The sequence below is a fragment of the Nesoenas mayeri genome (genome assembly GCF_963082525.1).
Source record: "Nesoenas mayeri genome assembly, chromosome: 2".
Taxonomy (NCBI): Eukaryota; Metazoa; Chordata; class Aves; order Columbiformes; family Columbidae; genus Nesoenas; species Nesoenas mayeri.
In genome coordinates this window covers 111,937,361-111,964,794 of record NC_137543.1, presented here as the reverse complement: position 1 = coordinate 111,964,794, position 27,434 = coordinate 111,937,361, and the positions used below count along the sequence as shown (strand labels likewise).

Below are 27,434 nucleotides of genomic sequence, written 5' to 3'. Positions count from 1 at the left end.
TTCTGCTTGTATACCCAGCTCTGTGCTGGAGCTGTGAAGGCAGCCTGTTCAGCCCAAACATCAGTTTTCCTTGTGGAGAGAAACAGGAAACCCATGTGCCACAGTGTTATAGAGTGTGTGCATCCTGATCTCACCCAAAGTCTTGAAAATACAGAAAAATAGTGAGATACCAAAAAGCCTCTTTAAACGAAACTACTTAATTGTCATGCCCTGCTTTACCCCTTCCCTCCAAAAAGTCCTTTTCCCTGGTCCGAGTGCTGAGGTTACTATACATACAATAATATTAATAATATGTGTCGGGTTTTTTTTTTTTTTTACTGAATGTAGTCTTTTCATCATTATTTGTATTTATTGTATTCAACATTATTTGTTGAAAGTAACACAGTGGATAACACGTTTTTGAGAAGATGACAGTACTTCTGTATTTTAGACACCTGCAAATCTGAAATGTACGGTGGCTTTTTTCCCTGGTCTGGTGAATGATTTTGTGTTTGGATACCTGCAATAGCAGGAGAATCTTGCTCTGATCCACAAATATTTTATGTAAAGGAACTGGCCAGCTTTCATGATTTTCCCGTATTTAGTAATGCAGATATTTACAATTAATATTTTGCCAAAGAATTGTAGCTTTTTTGGTTTAGAGAGGAAGTGTTTCTGTAGTCTTCAAGAAATATGTTAAATCAACGATAAAGCTGGAAAGGGTAAAAAAATGAAGTTTTACTGAAAACAATTGAGGTTGCGCCAGCCATCACAGTAAGCATTTCTTTTCTTGACGAAACTGCATGGAATACCTAATTATCAAACTTCTACAGAAGTTGGCTAACATTTCCAATGTTCTCTTGTATCAAAATCCAATGAAAAAGCAAGACAGATTTCTTTTTTCTTTATGTTTTTTTTTCCCTCCTGCTTGGCTGCAAAACACTGCCTTTCTCTGCCTCTGATTCCCTTACTGCTTTCTTCTTTGTTCGTAAGTTCAGCATATGTCAGTGTCGTTTCCTCTTTTGCCCCATCCTACCCTCTTTCCATCTTCTTCTGCCTTCTAGGTGTTCAGTATGTTTCTGGAGACACTGGTGGACTTCATCCAGGTCCATAAAGAAGATCTGCAGGACTGGCTGTTTGTGCTCCTGACACAGCTGTTGAAAAAAATGGGTGCTGATTTACTTGGGTCTGTACAAGCAAAAGTTCAGAAGGCACTCGATGTCACAAGGTAATGAGTTCTTTTGAAACAAAAAAAGTTCTAAACCCTCATACTACTTTCAAGTTCTTTTTGTTGTGATGTTGGTTTTGTTGTTTTTTAGTGTGGTATGAAATTATTGGGGAAAAATGCAGAGCTAATAACAGATTGTGAAGCTTAAAAAAACCTCGTAGTTTAAGAGCTTGGATTTCCTAAGTGACTCTTAGTTGAAAGGGTTTGAGTCCTTAATGTTGAGCAATCAATGTGATACTACTTATCTGATTCCCAAATGTGCATCTGAGCCTTGTATGTCTGTTGTCTTGCCTTATGTTCAGTGATGCAGTGCTTGTGTTTGAACTTATTTATTTTGATATGAAAATATTGTGGCAATATTAATCTCTCAGTATCAGTAGGCTTTTAAGGAGCTATGGCAATAGCGGATTTGCTTTCTGTCTTCCCTCCACTCTTCCCAAACTTCACTAATAGCCTGATTCCAAAATGATTGTGTGTGATTTGGGGGGCCATCAGAGCTGCCAGTTTTATTTCCAACTGCAAGCTACCTTCTTAAATAGATTTGGAAAGGCTCTGGGACCCACTTTTTTGTCCTCCGTTCTCTGAAGTATGAGACAGTCTAAGCCAGGGGTGTTTGTGGGAAAGTGCAGCGGGTCTGTGGAATCCTTGACAGAAAATATGAGAGTAGAGATCAGCCTTGAGATATTAAGATTTACCCTTGAGAAGGATGGGAGTAAAGGAGTATCCAGAGAGAGGAGAGTTGTACCTGTGAGAGGGAAGGGGACAGAAGAATAACATGGATGATAGCAAGTTTAACCAATGAGATGTTAGTGCTGTAACTTGTAACCAATAGTGAAAAGACACATGAACCGGTAGAATTGTATAAAAATGCACTTGTAGCAATAAATGGCACTCTATTACTTTCATCTTGAAAGAACCTGGTCCATGTCGTTTGTCTGTCTCAACTGGGACAGGTGTTAGACTCATTTTCACCAGGGCCCACATCAGCCACATGATTGCCTTCAGAGGGCTGGGCATAATTTTAGGACTGTATAAATGCAACTACTCCTGTATTCATACAGTCCTAAAATTACATTTGGCCCTTTGAAGGCAACCATGAGGCTGATGTGGCTCCTGGTGAAAATGAGCTTGATACCCCTGGTCTAAGCAGCCTGGGCCTCTGCTGAACCTGTTCGTGGGGCAGGTCTGCTGTGAAATCTGGGGAAGGGGATGGTGTGTGTTGCGGGGAGAGAGGGGATATGATCTGCTACAGCTCTTTTTTTTGCTGCTGCAGCAGAGCCCTTGAGGGTTGTGCCCAGAGTGTGGTGTATGGGAGAGCGGAGGCAGCCAGAGGGGAACAGAATGGTTCAGAGAAGTGTGCAGGAGGGGTGCGCTGTATAATTTTAGCAGTACTGCCGCATGTTAATGCGAGAACTGCATAGATTTATAATTAGAATACTACCATATTATTATTATGCCGTTCCTTATGACTTGCTTTATCCGTTCCAGCTATAATGGCTTCAAAGCAGGAATTTCTTACATTTCATCCTTTTCATGCTAGGTGGAAGTTTCTGAAAGTCAGATACAATATCACCAAAACTGGTAGATGATTTTTTTTCTAACTTTTAGAAGTACTACAGCTTTTCTTTACCAAAAAGAGTGAAGACTTATTTAATGCCTCTCAACGGGTATTAAAAAAAAAAATTCCTATAGCTTATCACAATTTAATTTGTTTGTTCTACAGGGAATCTTTTCCAAATGACCTCCAGTTCAGTATTTTAATGAGATTTACTGTTGACCAGACCCAAACACCTAGCCTGAAGGTAAGAATTTTCAGACTTGAATTGCAAACAAAAATCTTCATTGGTAGATATTTTCTTGTCGTAGTACTTGAATTTGTATTGTTATTTTTTTGTTTTAAAAAAAAATAAAATAAATAGGTTTTCAATTAGTGGATTTTGTTTTTGTAAACTTTCAGACAGTCAAGCCAGCACTACAGGACCAGCTTCGCTCTTTTTGGAGCTCAAAGGTTTTTTTTCCGAATTATTGTCTTTATTCTTAACCCTATGTCAAACTCTTACAGTGTTTCCAATAATTTTTATTTGAATGCATTTGTATGCTGCTACTAACCTTTGCAAGAAACTTGAAGCATGCAGATGTTCAATTTTAAACACTACAATAGTATGAAAATGTTTGCTGCAAGAGAGATCTAATAAAACCACAGTGCAGTAAAAATGAGCAACAAAAATGTGGCCGCCTAACAATCAAGCTGGTTATGCAAACTTACTCTATCAAGTCTTTTCTAATTTTATGTTTGTGATTTCCCAATCACGGTTTCCTAGTTCATATATATATTTTGCCTGTGTTCAGCCTGATAGGTCTTGAATTAATTTAAATATTTTTATATTAATATGGACCTGAGTTACTATAATATATTAAAAATCAGCTCCCTTTGTAGCACACTTACTTTCTGAAACCAGTGTGTAGCTTTATAGTTACACACATTTTTACATAAGAATCTGTAGTCCATAGACTCGCAACTATAACTGAAAAGTAAAAATGTATTCTATAATACAGTTAAAGTTCCAAAGAGAGTTGATTTTAGGATAAATACATCAGATCCTAAGATTTACAAGTGATGTAAATGGGGAAATAACAAGCATATGATAACTGGCATTTTCTGCTCTATCCTGCACGAAATATTTTTGCGTAATTTGATACTGCACAAGAATATGACTTTTCCCAAGTTATGCTGAACCTAAAGTCACATCAATATGCCTTTTTTGTCTACAATACAGTAAAACTTTCATTATTAAGCTTTTGAGGACAGTTGATACGTTGACCACTCTTGCTTCGTAGAGCTGTGTTAAAAAGGGACTGCTGTCATTTATTGAAGACAGCAAATGAGGTAGTAAAAATTAGTTTGTTGTTTAAATAAATCCTTGGAACAAATTGGGTTTGGTTTTGTTTTACTTGGTTTTCCTCCCCAGGAAGGTGGATTTGATGGTTGAGATGTTATTTTCTTGTGTGCAGTAGTATAGCTGATAAACACATATCGGTCATGTTTCAAAGTTGAGAGTGTAAATCTCGAACGAGATGTGGACTCCTACCACTGAGTTGGGGCTGAGTTCAAGAATATTCACTATGTGACCTAGGAGGAATTAAGAAATACGAAACACTTAATTGGAAGGTATTCTGGAAATATTTTTGAGTATTTGGGAGAGACTTCTGAAATGATACTGATAAAAACTACCTCTGTAGAAGAGTACCTGTTCATTTGAAATAAATTAAGAGTATTTAAAATGAATCTTTGGGATGGTGAAGTATGTATCTACCCTGTACTTCTGTCTTTATGAGGTAAATACAACTTCAGGATCCAGGTAGTAAAGTTATTTAACATAAACTGCAGAAGTATCATTTTTGATATCCACATTCTTGAACATTTTCTCTAAATCCCATCCATCCTCAGTGCACCCAGATGTCTAACAGATTAATGGATAACCCTGGGGTACTACTATTTTTGTTGAAATCTTCAGCTTTTGGTCTTACTCTGATAAATTATTATTTTGTTGCAGAGTGTGCCTTTGGGCTAGGTATATTGAGAAACAGCATTCGCTGTGACAGGAAAGATCAGAGAAAGGACTTTCAGCATCCTTAAAGATGGTCAGATGTAAGAAGGGATGAAAGATCAGAAATTTGCTCCATTGAAGGATTCCTATCTACAAATGACTCTCCATCTGGTTTTCTTGTGGTCATAGTAAATAATCCTTTAGATTAAACTGTCATTGTTCTTACACTTACAAACACGGCTAAGTCTTGGACTATAAAAGTCAAGTTTTTAGGGTGACCACAGAGGTGGATTTGGATAGCTGGCCAGTCAGAAGACCAAACAGAAAGAAAATAAAATGCTATTGACTTAATCCATGGAGGATGCAGCACAGTGTATTGTGCTGTATCTGTCTTACTTTCTTTCGCTATCATTTTGCATGTAGGTGTGGTGAACCACTGCAACACAGTTTAGAGGTGCCAGATACATGTATCTGTTCTAATCAAATGTATAGATGGGCATAGGACTCAAATTGTCTAGATGGGATATAATTTCTTAAGCTTATTTTCACAGGTGCAGAAAATCCACTTTCCAAAGGATGAGTGTTGTCCTGAAATACACTTCATCACTTTAATTTTCCTCAGGTTGAATATCAAATGGCTCACACTTAGTGAGAAATCGATTTAAGCGTTGTGATCAAAGTTCATTACAGGTTTCTGAACCCTTCTTCCATTTGAATGTACAGATTTGTTGACACAGGTTTTTGCCACAGTTCATCAGAACATCGGATTTTGTTTTTTCCCAAAGTCCATGTTAAAATTTCTGAATTAAAAAGAAAAATAACCAGCCAATGACACAGGTTCCCAGGGATGAGTGAGCCCTTCAGAATTCACCTCTAGTGTATATTTTAGTTATTTGGTTAAATAGTGGCGGAGGCAGTCGTTCTCAAATATCCAGTAACTTAGGGACAGATACCTGGGATGTGACAATCTGAAAGTCACTTTATGTGATTGCTTGTATTCATCCTGAGTAAGGCAGGGTAGTCTTGCATCCCAGGAAAGCACTGTAAGAGGTGGAATTTTTTTTTTTTTCTGGTTTAAGTAAAGCAGCTTTTCTATGTTCCTCTCTCCTTTTTTCCTTTTTCCTGTTACATGAAAAGTTTCTTTTGTTTTACTCTGATGCAATAAATGAAACTCTGTAAATCTCAGATTTTTCACAGGACAGGAAACAGTTTGCCTTCTAGCGCAGACTGTGTAGCATCCTTACAGCATTTTGTGAATCTCTGGCGGTAGTTGCACATGTTTTTGTGCCATAATTTGTTTTTTTTCATTATCAGTGAAAGGTGTTTATGAAGTGCTTTAGTTCCATTTACATCTAATCTTTGTTTTGTGAGTAATAGTACCAGTTGTGGCTTTGTCTTTATTTCAGCTCACTTACTACAGCAGTGCTATTCTTAAACAAAATGTCTCTTTGTGTTATATGCTGTGCGGGAAAAGTGTCTCTGTTTATATTCCAGTGAAAGTTACAATAAATTCAACCTAGAACAGTACAAAGAAAGTCAAGACAACTTCATAGCTAGTGATTTCAGATTAATGGCAGATATTCATTCTAAGAATTCCTGGAGCTGCTTTCATTGCAATCAAAAATTGTTTATCTCTTGGAGAGATTAAATGGATCATTGAAGAGGACTTATGTTAGACCTTTTATTTCTAAGTCTCAACTCTGTACATACTTAACTAGAAATAGTGACAAAAATACGCCATAAGTAGATTTGCTGCTATTATGGAGTTCACTTCATAGTGGGTTTTTTTTTAACCCATAATAATACTGGCTCATCATGTTTGAGCATGGAAAGGTACCCCTTCCAGAGTTTCTTCTCTCAAAAGCCATTAGTGAACAATGCTCTTTCAAAATATCTGTCCAACGTAGCCTGGGGTATCTGTCTCTGTGGAAATCTGTCCTGAGAGCGCCCATCTTTCCAGAAGTCTGTGTGATTTGTCCTGTGGGAGTAGTTTAAACACCAAATAGTACTGCTCTCTCAGATACAGAACTCCAGTATTTTTTCACTGGGAGAAATGCCTCTGGGTCTTCTAAGTGTTACAGTTCTTAACAGTAATTTTTTTTTATAAGGTGTGATATTATATATGTTTAAATTGTGAACAGTGAAACGTAGTGCTGTTGTAATGGTTTCACTTGGTAATCTAGAAATTTTAACTGTTACTTCGTATTTGGAAAATCACATAGCCTAAAGTTTTTTTGCTGCAGCAGCGTTTGTGGGGTTTTTCCCTTGGAAAAAAAATCTAGCAAATAATGTGGTTTTTACTGCGTTTGTTGATATTGATCTGCATAAGATGAAAGGCTCCAGCTGTTGCTTATTGTATTACTTCGGACCAGTGGAGCTTTAACAACTGCTGTGAAAATGAAGCATTCCTCATTAATCTACGTGTATCAGCTGTCACTAATGTGTGTGTCACTTATTGTATCTTGAGTTTTTAATAGCTTGCAAGTTTTGGTGACCAAGGGAAATTTCTAAATAGCTTTGTTCAGAACAGTTGTACTGCAAGACATGAACAATTAAAAATACACTCAGAAATATTTTTCTTTCTGGTTATGATGGGCATAGGTGTCTCCCCCCAGTAGGTATTTCTGGTTCACTATAATTATTCGTGGAAATAAAAGCAGTTAAGTCAAAAAGGTGGCGTAAATAAATGTTCAGCACTTTTGTTGATGGGTTTTGTGACAAATCCCTGGGGCAGCAGGAGCTGAGGAGATAAATAGGAGATACGGGCATGATAGCCCTTTGCCCAGAGCTGTGCAGTGGTGCAATTTTGGAGAAACGAGAAAGGTGCTATAGTCTGTGGTGAATAAAACAGAGATTTTTACTTAAGGAGGAGATAGAGTTTGTGGAGTAGGAGAACAGTGCTCAGATAAATGAAGGAGTAAAGCAGCTTTTCTGTCCTCCTGGTAAATCTATACCTTTGCCTTCTAAATATCTGCAGAGGAAAAGTGTGCATGTGACCCCTCCGAAGTCTTTTGTAGAAATTCTATCACGTACCTTTTTTGTATTTAACGGGAAGGTTCATGTGGCTTATCCCCAGAGATATATAAAGAGATTTATAAAACAATGCGGAGTGTTAACTACATAGTAGGAACTAATAGGAACTGATTATTGGTTCATCAGATGGTGTTTGGTTTCCATCTTAGTACTTGGAAAAAGTTCTTAATTTTTAATAATTCTTTAAAGTCCTGATTATTCTTCAGTATTCTAAGTACTTTGGTTTTCTTCTTCTTAAATATCAGCATCTGCATATGCAATGATTTGTATATCTTTTGGTTACTACCAGTAAAATCTAGGATTTCTATTAATATTTTAATTTCTGTAGAATAACTCCCTTCTTGAAATATTATATCAATTTGCAAATCGATTTATTGTATAGAGTTTTATATTAATGCTGAACAGATGTTTAGTTTAATTGGAAAAAAATAGTCTTGATTTTAGAGAATGAACACTCCTCCGTGAACACACTTGTTCTTACAGCACACCATTTTTATTGTCCACCTGACTCTGTTTCTCTTTGCAGGTCAAAGTTGCGATCCTTAAATACATAGAGACTCTTGCGCAACAGATGGATCCAGGAGATTTTGTAAATTCAAGTGAAACTAGGTTAGCAGTGTCTCGAATCATCACCTGGACCACGGAACCTAAAAGCTCAGATGTCAGGAAGGTATGTTTGTTAAAGTGCGCTTAGCATTGCAGCATGTTCCAAGTATCTTGTCAAATTAGAGAAGCTAATGTTTCTTGCCTAAGCAAAAACAACAAGAAAAGTTTTTCTTTAAAAACAAACTATTATTTCATGCAGAAAAGATCCTTTTATATCTTTCTCAACAAACACGCCTGATTTTTCTGTATAAAGTATCAGAATTGGCGCATCAAAACTTTAAGAAAAATTGTATGTTTAGGAATATTTAAGTAAATAATTAAAACAACACATCTTGAAACTCTCTATTAAAGTTGTATTTTTATCTATGTTAATACATTGAGATCATCTTTAATACAAGGAATAACTTTGTTTCAAGCACTATTTGGTATTAAAATCTCTTCAGTGGGCATTTGCTATGCAGTTTTTATACTACTTCAGGGACCACTCTCCGTGATACTAATAGTACATTTATAATAGGAATGGTAAGTTTGACAGTAAACTCAGTCCAGTCTCTGTTGGATTTTCTCAAATCCTTTCTGTTTAACAAAAGACAGGTGAATAGCTGTTGACCCTTTGACAAAAGAAAGTTTGTACTTTACTAATGTAGTATCAAAGCTTTGTTCTTGCAGAGCTCCCTTTTCCACATAACTGTTGTGAAGTGAAAATTAGTATTTGTGAGTGATGTAGATATACCAGGGATACAGAATAACCATGAGAAATGTACTAATGTGGTCTTTGGAAAGGGTTTCTAAATAGTCTTCCCAGTTAGGGAAGGAAAAATCTTTGAATTTTGTCTGCATTGTGATGGAATAGAATTGTTGTTGTTCTGATTGTCACCAGCCTATTCTGTCTTAGCTGCCATTATCAGCATGCCAGCACTTTTTGAATGCTAAGTAAAGATCTTCTATTTTGTGGCTCGTGATCTCTTTGACACAGAGAACTTACTGCTCTGTGTCTTTTTCTGTGTTTATTTCTGCAGCTTGAAGAGTTGCAACAATTCATTTGTTTAGATTTCCTTTGCTATTTTCAATTAAGTTTGAGTTTGGGCAACTTCATTTCTGGAAACAGTACCAAAGCTGCTTTCTTCAGGAGGGGTGTTTTGTATAAAAGAATTGAGAGAAAATTGTGGGAGCTGTCTCCCAAAGTGTGTAATGTGAAGAGAACGAAAACAAAAATAACTTCCACAACTTCTTCATATCTGAGATAGTGGTAATATGTAATAAAAAACATAGGAGAGTTTAAATTGGAGATGTTTCTGTCTTTCGCTTCTTATATGGCCTCATGAATATGAGAAAACAGCAATAGGTTGTATCCTATGGACTTTTCTTGCCTAGCACTTAGTGACATATAAGACTATAAAACAGGAGGAGAATTGAAGCAGCACTATCTTCTAAATCAGGAAAGTTTTAGTACCAAGACACGTGGCAAGCTGTCTTATCTGGTGGTTCATATCTCTAATAAGCATTTTTATGTCAATAAGTAACTGAATCGTGGAAAGAATTGCCAGTGAGTTTAATAATCTGGAACACCTTAATTATATTATGTTTTTTCATTTTATTTTTTCTTTCCATAACACAGCAGTTAAAGGCAGCTAACTGCCAAAAGCCTTTAATAACTCTTGAAAAGAAAACTTTGTGAATAAGTAGTCAAAAGAGTTATTCTAATGATATAAAAATGTTTTGCTCCTTTAGCAGGCTTCACAATCTACTATCACAGACTTTTTCATTTTATTTACTTTAATAAGGTTATAGAATTTAATATGATTTATTTAAATTAAAAGTTTTTGCCAAGTGTAAAAACATTTCCAGTATGAAGTATTATGAAAACCGCTTTTTTGTTAGTCTGAGGTTGGGCACTCAGTGCAGTTCAGAGACATAAGACTTCTTTCTGGAAGGTAAAATTCTATATTTCAGAACTTAGATCTATTCTAAGATTAGTATTCTTCTAGAAAGAGCTAGAATCTTGTTAAGAGTTCTTCTGAGAACAAATCAAAACATTTCTAATCTTAATTGCAGACTTGTGAAGATTTTATCTGAAAGACTGGACTTAAGAGGGAGGGCTTATAGTGAGTAGAAAAAAACCCCACCAAATACCCTAAAACATGTTTTCTTGTCAAGGAAGAGAGAGAGGAATTAAGTAGTTGAAAACCTTTTGTGATTCAATATCAATTTTGATACTTTAGGTTGAGCTTCATTTTGGGCAGACTTGATGGTATCAGTTTCTTTCGTGATAAGACCCTGGACCATCTATTGTGTTATGTTATTGGCAGCTTGAATAGCCACAGTGTTATGGAGACACAGGTAACAGGACAGAAAAAGTAAAGTGGTATTTCCCAAGCTTTTGTGCAGTTGCTGTATTTGTTTTGGGTTTGCTTTGTATCAATTTCTGTTAAAAGGCTGACCATAAGAAAAGGAAAAGAGAAGCATTAAAGGCAGATTGTAGAGGGCATTCAGGGTGTTCACTGGAAGGGAAGGCTGTCAGAGGGAGAAGGGAATAGAAGTTAAATAAAACAGCCAGTCACGAGTGTGCAAAGATAATTTGTGGCAATCTAACACGCTCGTATTTTTGTCATTAAACTTAATACTGAGATGTGTGCTGGTATGTGTGCTCATACTTCGGCTTTCCACTTTTAATTAAAAAATGCTACAGTTCATTGCTCTGGAAGCAAAAGGAGGGAAATAAATGTCTACAAGAATTTTCTAAACTACTTGCTTGAAGTATATTGCCGCTTAAGTGAGCTGCCTGTCCTTCCGTCTGGCATGAGGCACTGGTTCTCTCCAGTGTATGGCAGACCTTGATGGTGAACTGTATAAACTAGGCATAATTGGTTAATCTTACAATCAGAAAGTTCTGTGCTAGAAATAAACTATTAAGTGATTCTGGAGAATGTAATCTCTACTCCAGACCTTAATTGCATGTCATAGTTTAGTTGCTATGCTGACAGGTTTGTTAGATTATCCAGTGAATATTCATCAAACTGTACAAACGTTACTAAGTCGTGCAGTCAGCCTTCCTTTACTAAAGGGAACCCAACCATTGTGTAATTTATTGTGTTGCTTTGTTAGTAAAGAGCTCTGGGTTTTGATTCAGATAAAAAAAAACTATAGTAAAACACGCTGTAGGATGAAGATGACATTAAAGATGAACTATTAAAATTGAGGGTGTGGAGAGTGATATCCAAACTCCAATACTTAACCCCTTTTGTCTTTAGAATATGTAGTCGGCTAAAATTATTCCTCATGATGTTTGCCTATATTTGAAAAAGATAAAGCAAGCAGAGTGGGAAGTGGGGGAAGGTTAACTTACTAGTTTGGCTGTAGGGTAAGTTATAAAGAGTATCAAGTGTTGTGGTCACAACTCAAAATCAAGACTGTCTCATTCCAAATGAGAGTATCTGTTGGGGGGATGGGGTGGTTTGATTGTTTTTGGTTTTTTCTTTTCAAATTTCTGAAGTGAAAACTGTTCTTTTCAAGCCACTGTGTTGATCAATGCATCATCTGTAACTACCACTTCCAGAAGTTGGGAGGAGAAATTACAGTCTTCCTCATGCCTGGTGTATTCCATTCTGCTCTTTAAATTTGTTCAACTTGCCAAACGCATTTTGTAGATTCCTTCAGTAATTTTTTAGTAATCAGGGTTCTGGGGCTGAGAGGGTTTGAGGAGCATGTTTCTGAAAGACTGCTTGTTAAAACGTTTGTGCAAAGTGTAAGTTCATTCTGTGCCTGGATTTATCAATATCTGAACTTCCAGCTTACCAACAAATACTGATTAATTTTGTTCACATCTGTTAATATCTTTATTCAAGCTTGATCGAGACTTAAATCAGGTTTTGTGATTACCATTCATTATTGCGTCTCTTCCTGTTAAAATTACTGGAGAAACTGAAATGTCTGCAATTTGTATTTTCTTCTTCTAGGCTGCACAGTCAGTGCTGATTTCCCTTTTTGAACTCAACACTCCAGAGTTTACAATGCTGTTGGGCGCTTTACCAAAAACATTTCAGGATGGAGCCACAAAGCTTCTCCATAATCATCTCCGGAATACAGGCAACAGTGGTCAGGTATCTACACCTCTCTTATTATTCTCTCTGAAGTTACTGGTATTTTGAACATAAGTCCATTTCAATAGAGCTGTTTGTGAGAGCAGGAAAGTTGGCAGACGAGGGGAGGCAACCCAAGTACTATGTAGAAGTCAGTCTTACTAGCAGATACTGATCTTGATGGAATGCCTTTTCTTCCGGAGAATGATACTTCCTAAGTCTGTTGCTTCCAAGTGGCTTAATAAGTTTGAATGTGCTTTCTAAGAGTACTTTATCTTCACTTCATTAATATACTTCACTAATTTCAAAGTTATACCTGATTTAAGTTACTATAATTGGTGAGTCAATCCAAGAAATTAAATAGAAGCTCTTTAAATGTTTGTGGGCACTAGAAAATAAATGCAATAATAAGTTAAAAAGGAAGCTGAAGTCGTACTACAGACTTGTTAGAGGGGTCCAGAGGATGTTCAGAGGGCTGGAACAGCTCTGCTGTGAGGACAGGCTGAGATAGTTAGGGTTGTTCAGCCTGGAAAAGAGAAGGCTCTGGGGAGACCTTGTTGTGGCCTTTCAGTACTTAAAGGGTCCTATAAGAAAGATGAGGACAAACTTTTTAGCAAGACATGTTATGATAGGACAAGGGGTAATGGTTTTAAACTAAAAGAGGGGAAATTGAGGCTAGGCATGAGGAAGAAATTTTTTACGATGAGGGTGGTAAAACACTGACCCAGTTGCCCAGAGAGGTGGTGGATGCCCCATCCCTGGAGACATTGAAGGCCAGGCTGGATGGGGCTCTGAGCAACCTGATCTAATTGAAGATGTCCCTGCTCATTGCAGGGGGGTTGGACTAGATGACCTTTGAAGGTCCCTTCCACCCCAAACTGTTCTATGATTCTGTGATCAATTCTCACCTCTCCTCTTTCAGGGATCAATGGGAAGTCCTTTAACAAGACCTACTCCACGTTCCCCAGCAAGTTGGTCAAGTCCTCTCGCTTCCCCAACCAATACATCGCAGAACACTTTGTCACCAAGGTAATGGCTGGTGTTACTACAATTCTGCATCTGAGGCTTCATTACATGTTATCCAAGGTTGTAACCCCAACAGTGAATATGTGAAGTGACAGATGCTGAAAAACAATCCCGCTCCCTCCACAGAATGGCAGTGCAGTGAACTGCTTGGTCTCCCTGAAGGGTCTCACAAATGCCAGGGCTGGCCTGAGGTGGGAAGGGCCTTGCACCTGGGAGCGCAAATGGATTAGTAGGAGGAGGAGTGGAAGTGTTAATCTCTAGCAAATATTATAATAGATCAGCAAGGTCATCAAATCAGACTTAATATTGGGGAGACTAAAAAAAGTAGTAGTTATAAATGTTCCGATCTTTGATTTTGTGGTATTGATGTTGCCAGTAAAGTGGACACTGTAATTTTGCTTTTAGCAATCAACTTACTGTGAAAACTGTTGAGTTTTATCAGTCCTCTTTACTTTGGAACTTTTTTCAGAAAGAGAGAATGGTGTAAAAATCCAATTTCTTTCATATTCATAAAAGTAAAGCAGAGCAAAAGAAGTTGGTTTTTTTCTTCAGGCAGATGCTGCTACATCATGTAGCCCTTGCCTTAGCTGGCTACTCTCAGTTCTTTCTCTGTCAGTGGCAGTACATGTACTAAGATGTACCATAATACAATTTTGTTATGTGGTGAGCCAGCTTTCTTCATTTCTACGTCCTTCTCTGTGGCCCACAGTGCATTTGACTATGACACTGAGAATATGAATTCTGAAGATATTTACAGCTCTCTTCGTGGAGTCACTGAAGCCATTCAGAATTTCAGTTTTCGTAGTCAGGAAGATATGAATGAACCTGTAAAACGAGATTCCAAAAAAGATGATGGTGATTCGGTGAGTATTTAAACTCAGTGCATCTTGGTATCAGCAAATCAAGCCAATGACTGATTTACTTCAGATAATAAAGCATCTTTTGCAGTACGTTTACATGTTACAACTTCTGAAATGGAACATTTCTTGCAAATTACTTCAGAACTTCAGAAAAACATGTTCCTAGTCTTGAACCACATTTTGGAAATGTAAATGCTAACTCTAAATTACAGTAGCTGTTTGTTTAAAATTTTAGCAATTTAAAAACAGGTTATCTTGCAAAACAACTGGAGTTCAGTTTTTGAGAGATCTGAACCTCAATCTATGTTTTGCAAAGGTTTTATTTTATTCTTTGCAAAACCTGTGCTTTTCTCAGTGCTACATGCAGTGTTTGAAACTTCTGTTTGACTGGAACTTTGGCTTTCAGATTTGTTGAGCTTGCCAAATATGCATATACTTAAATGTTTTTAATTACTTAGCATCAAACTTCTAAGATAAAATACTGACAGCTGTTCCTAGTTCATGAAGTTTTTTGGACTACATACACTTGTTTTTTTGAAGGAGAGCGAAGTTTAGGAAGTTGTTTCTAAGACTTCTTATTTGAAGGCTAGTTTGAAATTTTTAAGTTCCTGCTACGTAGATGAAATAGTAGTGTAGTGAATTGAAAAGTGTAAGTGTATATTTCATATGCTTTTATGACATTTCTGCAGATTTGCAGTGCTTCTGGAATAGTAGACCTACGAGCGGGAAGTGGTGTGAGCGATTCAGGCCGAACAGCTCTTGATAACAAAACATCATTACTCAACACGATGCCCCCCCACTCTTCACCACGTTCCCGAGATTATAACCCGTACAATTATTCCGATGGTATCAGTTCGTTTAACAAATCTGCTTTGAAAGAAGCCATGTTTGATGATGATGCAGAGCAATTTCCTGATGGTAAGCTTCAGATTACATTCTGCACTAGGAGAAAAATAGTGAAATTTTCCATTTTTCAGTATGGTTTCTGAATTTATTGTTAGCAATAGATGTTTCACCAGTGCCATTTGAGAGGTTTTTACAAATATTGTATTTTGAATTTGTTTCTTTGTTATTAATCCTTTTGAGTGACGTTGTTGGATCACTTGGCATTTGTAGAGGTTAAGGGTAAAAACGAGATAAATACCGAGCTATGTTGTATACTTCTGATAGCACATCTTGCAGCAGTATTGTGAATATAAATTTACTTCTCAGATTGCTTTATGATTGAAAGTTAAAGAGAAAAATATATTTACAGTAGGGAAGTAAAACTGGATCAAACCTGTTTGGGAATTAGGTGAAAGATTAAGTATTTTGTTAGTAATATATTTGTATTTGAAACATGACATTGGCATTTTCTATTGACTAAACATTCTTTAAAAAAAAAAAGGCAGGAAAGTGGTTCATTTAACCCACATAAATCTAGGAACTTGAGCTGTTGTTTCATAGGCTCCTAGACCTTCTTTTTAAGATTTCTCTGGGTATCTTTGAGTAATTTTTTATATCTAAGTGTTGGGAAGGTTCCAAAGTATCACAACTATGGTAATTTTTAAAAGTAGTAGGTGATTTTTGTAATCTGGTATGCATTACTGTTGATATATCATACCAAGTTATGGACTACAATTAGTTTTAAGTGAACAGATTTCTTAAGACTGAGGGACAAATGAATTTTCTCCCTTCTGACTGTTTTGCTTCAGTCATCCAGCAAAGATGTATTACAGAAACTGTTGAAAAACAAAGCTATTTTCTGACATGGTGTTTTAGTCAGCTATTTTATATAATTTGGCTTTAAGTTGACATTAAATTAAAAACAAATCCAAGTAAGGCAGATTTCTCTCTGTTCTTTTGTTTAGTGAAGAGGTATATGGTCAACTATTATCTTCTGAAACAGATTGAGGGGAAAGCAAATTTTTCAAATCATGTCATGTGAATATCAATAATTAAATCCCTTTGTCATCCACGTACAGAGCCAGTTTATGATCACGATTCTGTATTACAGGAATCCTGTTGTTACGTGGAATAAGCCTCTTTGTACCTTCTGACAATGTATTTCTGGATATTGCATTAAACCAGATGCAATCGGTGCTGCACCAGCATGTTCTGGTTTTGTAAAAACTCATAACTGGTTGAAGTGAAGCTTTCTTATCCAGTATTAGTTTATCCTGGCTAGAAGAGTATGCATTATTTCGGTTTGCTCTTTAATGGATCTCAGCAAAGTATGTGCATTCATTGCTGTGTTGATCGTTCATCTTTAGTTATACCACGTGCATTTCTGTCATTTGTGTGTTACTTCTCAAATTTCATCTGAGATAACTTTGAAAAGGTCTGTGTGAAAAAAGATGCACTCCCATAATCCCTCAATTAGGAGCTGCATGCTTTTCCCATAAACCTGAAGCGCTCGTTGGACATTAGATTTTCATTTTCAGAAAAACTACAGAATTGCTGCTTGTTAATGACACAGTTCTGTTTTTATCGGACTCTGATGTGTTACATGGAGAAAGATGCAGAAATACAGGGCTGGATGGGAAAGCTGTAGCTGCTCATGTAGTCCTGTCAACAGCACTGACGTGTGAATGTGAATTCTGCAGATGGTTCATCTGACAGTTGAAAATTTCCTATAGAGGGGATGCCCCAGTGTGTGTATCCCACATGGCAATTTGAACCGTTTTGCCGCTCTTACAGTAAAAAGGGTTGCAGAGTAACAGCCTGAATCTTCCAGCCTCTAGCACCCTTGGCTTTTGTTTTCCTCAAGGGACATGTTTTTTTATCCAAAACACAGGGAAACTGGCTAAGTCACTTCCAGACTCCTTAAAAGCAGTCCACAGTCTCTGGTTGAAGAACAGTGTTCCTCATCAAAGAAGCTTATTTATTTAATTCCATGGATTGTGTTTTCCAAACAATCTCCTTTTGCCTGCCACTTCGTAAACGGGCTTAAGATTTCTGCTTCTGTATCTTGCCTTATACTTACCACCTTTTTTCTTTCAGATTATTCCTCTGATTTATCATAATATTCAGTTTTCATCCTGTTCTCCAGAATGTTTCCAATTGCTTTTAAATTGATGTCATCTGCAGATTTTATAAGTGGTCTCCATGTTCATTTGATGTCATTAACAGAAGCATCAAACAGAACCAAGCTCTGCACAGACCTGAGCAGGGACATCACTCATTATCCTCCTAGGTTAAGAGAAAGCCATTTACAGTCCAGTCACATGCAAGTGATTCACCAAGTTTTGCACCCACCACGTTGGCTTTTTTGTCCACTGTGTGTGCATAGCTTCTGAATTAAGGTGCTATGGGTAACAATAAGAAAACCTTTACAAAATTCAGGACATACCTACATGTTCCCTTTTAACCATTGCACTGTTTATCCTGTCAGAAGATATTATTTGATAGGTTTGAAAAGAGCTGTTCTTCATCAAATATGTATATCTCTAATGCATATTGTAATTCATTCAGATGAACAAGTTGCATCTGCTCCTTCTCATTTGTGTTTTGGTTTCCTTCTGAAAAAGAACGTTTGAGAGTAGACTTAGAATATGACTTCTTTTACACTTCTCCCTTCTTATCTGAAGAATGTTTGGAAATTAAACACTGGGTGCTCAGTCATACAGAGGAATGGAAAACACAGGCTGTGAAGGCACATCCCTCTTGGTTGTCTTCATGTTTTTCGGGAATTCCAGCTATTTCCTTCACTAATGGAGCTTCTTTCCTCCCATTATTCTTGCATGGACATGGCTGCTACCTTCTCTCTTTACCCCTTCCTTCCATATGTTCAGGTTGCCAGTTCTTTTTATTGTGATACTTCCACAGTGAAAATAACTTGAATCAAACAGATACGGGTATTACATGTCAATATGCATTCCCCAAAATAAGATTTACTACAGCTGTAATCCTCACAGTTTGTAGAACAAGTGTAATAGTTCTAGTAATAAAGGGTAATGATCTTGCTTCTATAAAAATGTTTGTCCATTCTGTTCATCCTTACTAATTAATAACTCGCTTAATGTAATTTCAGTCTGTCCTTTAGCGAAACATTAACAATGCATTTAGAGAGTCTGCAAAGTATGCATTAATACAGAGGCAGTAGAAGTGCTTGCAGAAGAAAAATTCTGCTTTCAGGTGCTTATGCTCCTAATTATTCATGAAAAACTGAATGCAAATAGGAGTATTGGATACAAAGCCCATTATTTTTAAGGTAACTGATGTGTGATTTTAAGATGAGTGATATGTGATATCCAGCTTTTGTTTCTTTATGCAGGTGCTTTGTACAGCATTTATATTACTGAATACAGTAATATAAGATATTCAGTCACCATGATTTCTAAGTATCTGACCTAATAAATTTGTTATGGAGAATGTATTTCATGTGTTAATAAATGGAATAATTTTAGGAAAGATGCAGTGCAGGAACTTTTGCATTTATGCCAATACTTTAAACCTTTTTCCAAAAAAAATAAGAAAGCGTGTTTCTGTCTTATCCGGAAGTCTCATTGAAAAGATGGAAGCTGTATGTTCTTCTTTCTCAAAGGCCAAATGGATCTTGATGATGGAATAGGGGCAGCAACATGACCTTTGATTTTCATTAAGACCGTTTTTAAGTTTCTTGACTCTTTGCAGATCCTGCCATTTTTAGTGCAGTTTTTACACATATGGATCATGTTACTAATGCATTTTTCCATCATCATGGAATCCTCTCTAATCAAAATTGAAATCCAGGACCATCTCATAGTGGCTGCTGTCACAAATCTCTGTGGGACTCATGGCCTTGGTTTGCATTTATTTTCCCTGTTCATGTTAAAAGCCTAGCTATTGCTGTGAAACCACAGCTTACAAAAGTCTGAGCAATTCTGTAATAACTAACAGAGAAAAGACGAATTTATTGTGTTGGATGGAAGGGTCATATGGGAAAGGCAGCACTTTGTGTAGAGATCAGGTTTTAAAGGATGCATCGTACTTAGCACTTTGAGTATTGCAAGCATACAAACTCTTGCAGTAAACAGGCTTTCAGGGTTTTTTTGCAATGTCATTGTAGGGTTTTTTTGGTGATTGTAAACTTGTTCAGCAATGTGGGCTGTGCTGGATGTGTAGTAAGCAAATTGCTTTTTTTGCAGAGAAATCTGGAGAAAACATAAAAGCATGCTAGAAAGTCATCCTAGAAAATACACCAGTTGTACAGCAGGCACTAATATTTATTTACTATAATATGAGAACTGTGTTTCTGTATTACTTTTTGACAGAGCCCCCCATGGACCATTCTGATCTGGTTGCAGAGTTACTGAAAGAGTTATCAAACCATAATGAGAGAGTTGAGGAAAGAAAAGCTGCCCTGTATGAGCTCATGAAATTAACTCAAGAAGAGTCCTTTGGTGTTTGGGATGAGCACTTCAAAACAATACTACTTTTGCTGCTTGAAACACTTGGAGATAAAGAGGTAAATTCAGATTAATCCAGTTAAGAGTGTTGACAAAGCACATGGCTTACATTCAGCATCTTTGAAATTTGTATGGGTTATAGGCCACAAATTTCAGTTAGTCTTTAAATTTCCACTGTTTTTTGTTTTTCATGTCCTGAAGTCTGAATGCCCTAATGGTAAAAAGGGCATCAGTAATACTTACCTTCTCAAGTATTCTTATTTGTTGATTTTTCATATGATACATTAAATGAAACATTTTTTTCACTGGGATACAAAGCTTATATGTTACTAGCCTGTGGTAGCATGTAGAATATCAAACCATCATGTGTGGCAAAGCATTTAAAAATGTCTTTCTAAAATACAGTAACGCTCATTGTGAAGAGGCTGAGTTGAGTGTAATTGTTCTTTATAAGGGCCATGTTTCTGAAATAAGTGAAGATCAAAAAGACACTAATACTTGCTTTTGATTTTAAAAATACAGTAATTTGTAAAAAAAGGTCAAATGTATTTGCATGATGTGATGCTAAAGGTTTTATCAGCACTTGTGAAGAGTAAAATTGTTTGCAACTTCTGGGTAGCATCTAACTCAATTAGGTTGGCAATATGTTTATGATATGCCACCTGAATTATCTGCAAAAAGAGACATCAAGAAGAGTAAGAAACTGAAGATTTTTTTCTAGCTTCATTTCTTAACACTAGGTTCATACTCTATATATGCGTAGAGCATAATCTGATATTTTTACATTATCAAAGACTGTTCCAGCTGTTGAACAAATGTTAAAATGTATGTCTGTTTAACAACTCATTTATTTTTAACATTAAATCTTTAGCATGCAATTAGAGCATTGGCATTGAAAGTTCTAAGAGAAATTCTGAGAAACCAGCCAGCAAGGTTTAAGAATTACGCAGAGCTCACAATCATGAAGACATTAGAAGCGCATAAGGATCCTCATAAGGAGGTTAGTAATCAGTTGTTCGATTTGTCTGAGGTTACGACAAATTATCACGAAATGAAACAGCTCTCCAAAAACTGTTTGAGAAGTTAGTCAGATCTTACTGAGGAAGTAATTTGTTTAATAATCAAGCGTTCTGCTGTTATTAGTTAAGAAGGCTATGTAAGAGAAGAAAAAGAACTGTAGTTTTATAAGCTCTCGGTTGCTTAATATCAGCCCTAATAAGAATTGCCTTGAGTGCTGTCCAAGAGGACATGGTAAGCAACAGTGTGTCGTTATAGCTCTTCAAGGAGAAACTGAAAGGAGGTTTTTCTGTGTATAACATCTTAAGTCAGATATAGGAGTCCTGGAGCGCTACAACAAGCTTTTGATTTCATTTAATGTTCATGGTTGAGAGATGGAACTGAGTGTGGCAAGGGATCATCGACCCTTTGCATTTTTAGCCAGCTCTGCAGAGTATGGCTTTGAACGTTGTTAGGGGAGAACACGCTGGAACGTATCAAAGGGAGGAGTTGATTGTGGCTGAGAGTAGTGAGGGGTTCAGAAGTAGAAGAGTAACTGTAATCTTGCTCAGAAATACTTGTGAAGCACAATAAAGGATAACGCATGTAGATATAAGAAATACAGTAACCACCCCAGTGTTAAACACTTCACATCAGTGTCAGTGATGCTGTAGAAAGAATCCAGGTTTATTATTAAAGGAGTACAGCTTCTCCCTGCCCTCCCCATGTAAGGGCACTTTCTCTATATGGAACTTACTGTGGAGTTTCAGATTTTGAAGTTTGACTGCAGTTCTTCCCACACCAATGACAGTTGTCACTCATCTAATACTGATTTTTCTTTTCCCTGCACCCTCTTGATTTGTTTCATATACTGTATTTCTTACAGTGTCTCGCCCCTGTCTTTCCTTCGCTGTTGCTACCACTTCTCTCTTGGTTTTGTGTCTATGAATGAGAGAGTAAAGGGGACGAGGATGGAGAGAAACAGCTGTGGAGGTTTTTGTACATCATTGATTACAAACCGCTCATTTTGTACAGAGGTTTGTTAGGTGGCAGATGCAGCAGCTGCACTAATATGAAGATCTGATGTGAATTTTCTCTGTTGCATCCATGTTGTGTCCTGAGCTTCTGTACCTATTTACTTCCTACCTAATTACTCTTGTTCTGCTTATTCCTCATGTTGAAAGTATTCTCTTGTCATTTTTTCTTTCAAATTTAGAGGGGAAGAAAATCAGCTAGATTGATTTCTAGAAGCAGCTATCTAGGCATGTCATAAAACGTGTTTTTGAGATGAATATACAAACATGTCTTTTCAGTGATCACTGACCTAACAAGCAATAACAAATGACAACACAAGAAATTACAGATTTACAAAGGTAGTGGTATTTCAATATGTAGTTGGAGGGTATTGCAGAATGGAGACATTTCAGGTCTGATTAAACAAGCAGGTTTGAAAAACTGGTATGTATATTGCCAAGGACTTAGATTAGCCACAGAATGTTGGGAGGGAAGTGTCTTGTTTTAGGAAAGTATGTCCAACAGTTGGAATCTCATAAACAGATTGTCACAGGGCTTTTCATTAACATATTTCTACAGTACTGCAGAGCTATTCGTAGGAAATTTTTATGCTCAAAACCATTACTGCCAGAAAACAGACCATAGTAACAGTCTCTTGTAAATAATTTTTCCATATCTTTTACTAATTCTTTCAATAATAGGTGGTGAGATCTGCTGAAGAAGCTGCTTCGATGCTGGCCACTTCTATTAGCCCAGATCAGTGCATCAAAGTTCTTTGTCCGATTATCCAAACTGCAGATTACCCCATTAATCTGGCTGCAATCAAAATGCAGACGAAAGTCATAGAAAGAGTATCTAAAGAAACCCTTACTCAGCTTTTACCAGAGATTGTGCCAGGCTTAATACAGGTAAGGAGAAAAGAAAGAAAAGGGGCTGGGGAGGGGGACACAAACAAACAAAACCAAAACACCCTGTATGTATAATAATTGCAAAGACTTTAAAAAAAATAGTATCACTTGTCTGTCATGAAGGCTTTTGTTTGTCAAACAGCTGATGGCTGCTATTCGACAAGATAACTCAGGTAGTGGGAACAAACTCTTTGATTGGCAGGTTGTGCTCAGACTCAAAGGAAATCTGAATAGGATGTAAAGTACTGGTTGTAGTTAAGCTGCGTAGATACTTCTAGTTATAAGATAGTTTTTTGTTCTTTGTATCTTTTTCCAAGTTGTTATCATTTGGTCTGAAGTTGTCCATGTTGTATTTGTGTATAATTGTAGGGGTTTTCATTTGGGGTGTGGGGGAGGCAAGAGGAAGGAAGCAGTTGATGGGGGAAAGCTTAATAAATGACAAGGATATTGGAGGTTTCTCTTAGTCTTTAAATTCTTTCCCACCTTATCAAGAGCCAAGATACATTAATTTTTATAGAATGGATAAAGACTTCTCAGAGTTTGACAACTGCATTCTGCAGATTTTATTATCAGTGACGATGAAGCAGCCGCCTGCTTTTTAAGTGCGTGCTCTGTGTTTGCATGTTTGTTTTTTGTTGGAATGCTTCATTGGGCTACACTAGCATTCATTTACAGTGGATTTCAATGTTTTTATTATAGTAAATAAGTAAATAGCTTTCTGAGGCTTTTAATCATTAACTGATAAGGTATTAACGTTAATTTTATTGCTTTCTAGGGTTATGATAATTCAGAGAGCAGTGTTCGTAAGGCATGCGTTTTCTGCCTTGTAGCCATTCATGCAGTAATTGGTGATGAACTAAAACCACATCTTAGTCAACTCACTGGCAGTAAAGTAAGTAAAATATACAATTTAAAGAAATATTGGTTCATAATTGCATATTTGCATTTTGGTTGCAATTGCCAGAAAGTTTCATAAAAGTATATACTTGAATGAGAATATCGGGGCTACTGAAACCCTCTGAGGATTAATACCACGTCATCATAAAATGTTCAAAACTGAAAAGGCACAGATCTTTACTTCTGCAAGTGTATGAACTTTAGCATTAAGATAAATACTAAATTATGTTTCTTAATGCTGTTTAATGGATGTAGCTACTGGTAGTAGTGGTAATTGCTATACTCAAGCTCTAATTTGAAATAATAGTAATCAGTCTGTGGTCCTTTTTGGTAAAACAGGAAAATTAATTTTGTATACCTTTGAATAAGACGGTTACACCTTAAAAATACTTTCTAGCAGTGATTGTGTTGAATGTGAGTCTAGACAGTATTGGAAACTTCTGTAAGTACCAGCATCAACAGATCTTAACTAGAGGCTTAAAACCTGACCATTAACTTAGAAAAGAAAACAAAATGGGGGGAGGGGGAAGGGAGGGGGGCAGGGAACCCAAACAAGCCCTGCCTTATTTAGAACAGCATTGTAATTTGGGGAAAATATTCTTAATCTAGCTACTTTAGATCATTCTCTTACTTACATCTTTAAAGTAGCTTGAGCAGTTTCCTTGTGACTAGTTTTGCTGTATTTGATGTTTTCGTTTGAGATTATGTTTTTGAATCAACTGTGTAAATATAATTTTGCTTTGGGGAAAAGAAACTGATAAAATGTTTCCTTTTTACCATGCCTATAACCTGTACAGTTTACAAATACTAAAGAAAGTGAACTTCTGTCTTAAATTTGCAGATGAAATTATTGAACCTTTACATCAAACGTGCACAAACAGGCTCTGGATCAGGGGATACAACAGCAGATATGTCTGGACAAAGCTAATGAAGCTGACAAGAGTTAACCAGGTCTCCTAAAGCAAGGGCAAGGCCCTCTTCAGTGAAAGGAAAATTCTTACATACAACTTTTGGAACTTTTTTTTCTTTCTTTCTTTTGTTGTTTGTTTTTTTTGATTGTTTGTTTGGTTTTCTTTCTTTAACCGACGGCTGCCCTCAGCCTGCATGTGACTGTTGCAATAGAATTACTCCAGATCCAAGGAAAAACAGTATTAACATCAGTTGATCAAAGCAGAATAAAATTTTAAAATAATCTAATCCACCAGTTATCCTGTTCGCAATCCTCTGTGTCTTCCCATTAACTTTTGCCAGTGTTAATGTATTAAAGAAGATTTTTTTTTAAATGCTAATTAAAAGGTATGCTTTAAGCTTTAGAAGTTAAAATATAAATTCTGTTGCTTTTCTTCAGCTGCAGATAACATTACTTTCTAATTGCTATTTTGTTTGAGTATCATGTCCTTCACTAGAAACAAGAAGTGATGTGAAACAAGGCTGAACTAGTCTGAACAGCAGTGAGACTGGTTCACTGTGTTGGTGGTTCATCACATTTGCAGCTTGTTTGGGGTATTCTGGAGATTGAGAAATACGCCTGTTAAAAAAAAAAAAAAAAGAAAAAAAAAAGCTGGATTGATCCAGTTCTGTAAAAGTGATATTGTTCATTGGTTGTATGTTTGTTGCATAAATAAGAATTCAGTGTGCGCAGCGGAGGACTGGTAGAACCAGTACCTCTTAATGTGGAAGACGGCCCCTTCGGGGTAGCATTGCCGGCCTGGTGAGAGCGTGGCAGTCTGCTCGTGAGCAGCAGAGTTAATGGTCACTTGATGGACCTGAACCATCCTTGTCACCTTTCGTTCTTCAAGCAGGATGCTTCGGAATGGAGTGCTCTGCCCAAGCATGCTCAGTATGTATTTATCTTTATCACTAGAATATTTCCTCTCAACCTAATTGCTGGAACAAGTAGTCTTGTATTGTAACTCACATGGGATTTTATGACAACAGTGCAGAAAACTATTTATTCGTTACCTTCCTAAAAGCACCGAGATTTTCTGCATTGAACTTAAAATGGGGGGGGGGGGGGGGGGGGAGGGGCAGTCACAGATGCTATGGATCTTGCCACCTTTTAATTTAAAAAAAAATATATATATTTTGGATGAGTTGGGAAAGCTGCACCAAATTATTTGCATGGTTTTCTTGAATAGCATCCTCAAGACCCATCTGGATTAAGGTGTGGAAATGTTTCCAGGGTTTGTTTTTCCATTTTTGAAAAAGAGTTAGTTTATTGTGAATAATGGTTCTTTGTATTTATGAACTTGATAATGGAAAGAGAGCAAAGATCAAGTAAATGTGTCCCTCAATGTTGTCTTTTTCTTTTCTCTTTTTTTTTTTGTTTTTGTTTTTTTGGTTTTGGATATAAGCAGCAAGCTAATGAACTGAGAACTGGGATTAAACAGTGCCCTTCCCAGGGATGGTGGAACTTTTGTTTTTCCCCTTTGACTGTGGTGTTGTCTAGTTGTAGGAAGTGTATCCTGATAAGAGAGAAAATAGCGGTGCCAAGGATGATGATCTGTGCTAGGCTAAAATTCTCTCTACCTCTTCAGGGTGGCTGATTTTTAACTGAGCTGCTGCATATATATAGCACCCAGTGGAAGAACTATCTACACAAAATCTTTTTCTTTTTTTTTTTTCTTTTTTTTTCCTCCAAATTGTCACTTAGTTTGTATTCAGAACTCTGTTCTTCAACATTGCAGCCAAATAAATATCCTAAGAAACTACTTATGTACTTTACTTTCTAGGAACCCTGAAAATCAAAGCTGAATAAAAACTAAGTCAGATGCTTGTAGCTATGTGAAAGGTTGTTTTCACTCTAGTTTGAAGTGAACGCAATAGAAAGAGCTAAGATGTGGTTGTTAAAGAAGCAGTGCCGTTGCAGAGATTTATTTGGAGGAAAAGTTGTAGAAATATATGTAAAGACTTAAAACCAAGACTGTCATAACTCGTCGCTAGCCCTTTTTAGCAGCTACATCAAGAAAATAGTATCTCCTCTTTCCTTTGTTACATGTAACATCCTTGTTGTTTTCTACTGTTTAATTACATTGTGTATTTATAGTTCTATGCTTACCATTGTGCATATACTGGCAATAAAATGTACATAACATTACTTAAAAAATTAGCAATGTATACGTTCTGGGTTTCTGTTTTATTTGATCACATGCTATAAGAAAAATCTATAACTGTGATTGATACAACATCGGTTTAAAAAAGTGTCCAAGTGATATATGTTTATATGCTCTTGTTACTAAATCTGACTTGGCATTTGAGAACATATTGTGAATATAGGTATGCTAGACAAAAATGTTTTATTCAAATAGAATAGAATCTTTATGAAACACCCAGTTTCCTTCATCTAGACAGGCTTCTTGTTTACTCTTTCATTTTTTTGTACATTATACATCGTTTGCTTTTTTTTTTAATATTTAAAAAATAACTTTTAGTCTACAATCCTGTAGTTTACATTTTGATTCTATGTAAGTTCACTCCAAAAAAAATTGCATAAATCCTAAGCTTAGTAGTCCCATGTGTTATTCCTGTGTTTATACACAGTAATATTTATTTTCAGAGGATCATTTCAAGATGACTGCTGTTTGTCATCTTTTTGAAGATGCTATTTCATACTGAAAAAATAAGTTATTGAAACATACAGTATATATTCTGGATGAACGTCATTTTTTTATGTGTAAACAAAGTTGGTAAGAAAGAAAGAAATGGTTTTATCCCCTATATGAAAACTTCTGCTCCAAGTAGGGAGGGAAGAAGATACTTACACAAAATTTGTCCCTCTGTTTTGTTTCTAAGCCATCTTTAAATGTGTTCTAAGTGTGGATATCCCATGTATTAAAAATCTCAATGCAATATATTTAAATGAGTATTTTACATATAAGATGACTAGTTCTG

At 36.5% G+C, this 27,434-nt stretch overlaps 1 protein-coding gene across 11 annotated transcripts in view; it reads left to right on the top strand.

Annotated features, from left to right (window-relative positions):
- Positions 1-25,301, top strand: part of CLASP2 (cytoplasmic linker associated protein 2) — a 148,597-nt gene extending 123,296 nt beyond the window's left edge. For all 11 annotated transcript variants that reach the window (XM_080338761.1, XM_080338757.1, XM_080338755.1 and 8 more), the window contains 12 exons: positions 1,044-1,207; positions 2,931-3,009; positions 8,315-8,458; positions 12,351-12,494; positions 13,396-13,502; positions 14,209-14,362; positions 15,049-15,277; positions 19,594-19,787; positions 20,600-20,728; positions 22,440-22,646; positions 23,422-23,538; positions 24,385-25,301. In XM_080338761.1, coding sequence (XP_080194887.1) covers positions 1,044-1,207; positions 2,931-3,009; positions 8,315-8,458; positions 12,351-12,494; positions 13,396-13,502; positions 14,209-14,362; positions 15,049-15,277; positions 19,594-19,787; positions 20,600-20,728; positions 22,440-22,646; positions 23,422-23,538; positions 24,385-24,471 — 1,755 coding nt within the window. In that variant the 3' untranslated portion in view covers positions 24,472-25,301. The remainder of the gene's footprint in view (positions 1-1,043; positions 1,208-2,930; positions 3,010-8,314; positions 8,459-12,350; positions 12,495-13,395; positions 13,503-14,208; positions 14,363-15,048; positions 15,278-19,593; positions 19,788-20,599; positions 20,729-22,439; positions 22,647-23,421; positions 23,539-24,384) is intronic.
- Positions 25,302-27,434: the final 2,133 nt, after the last annotated feature.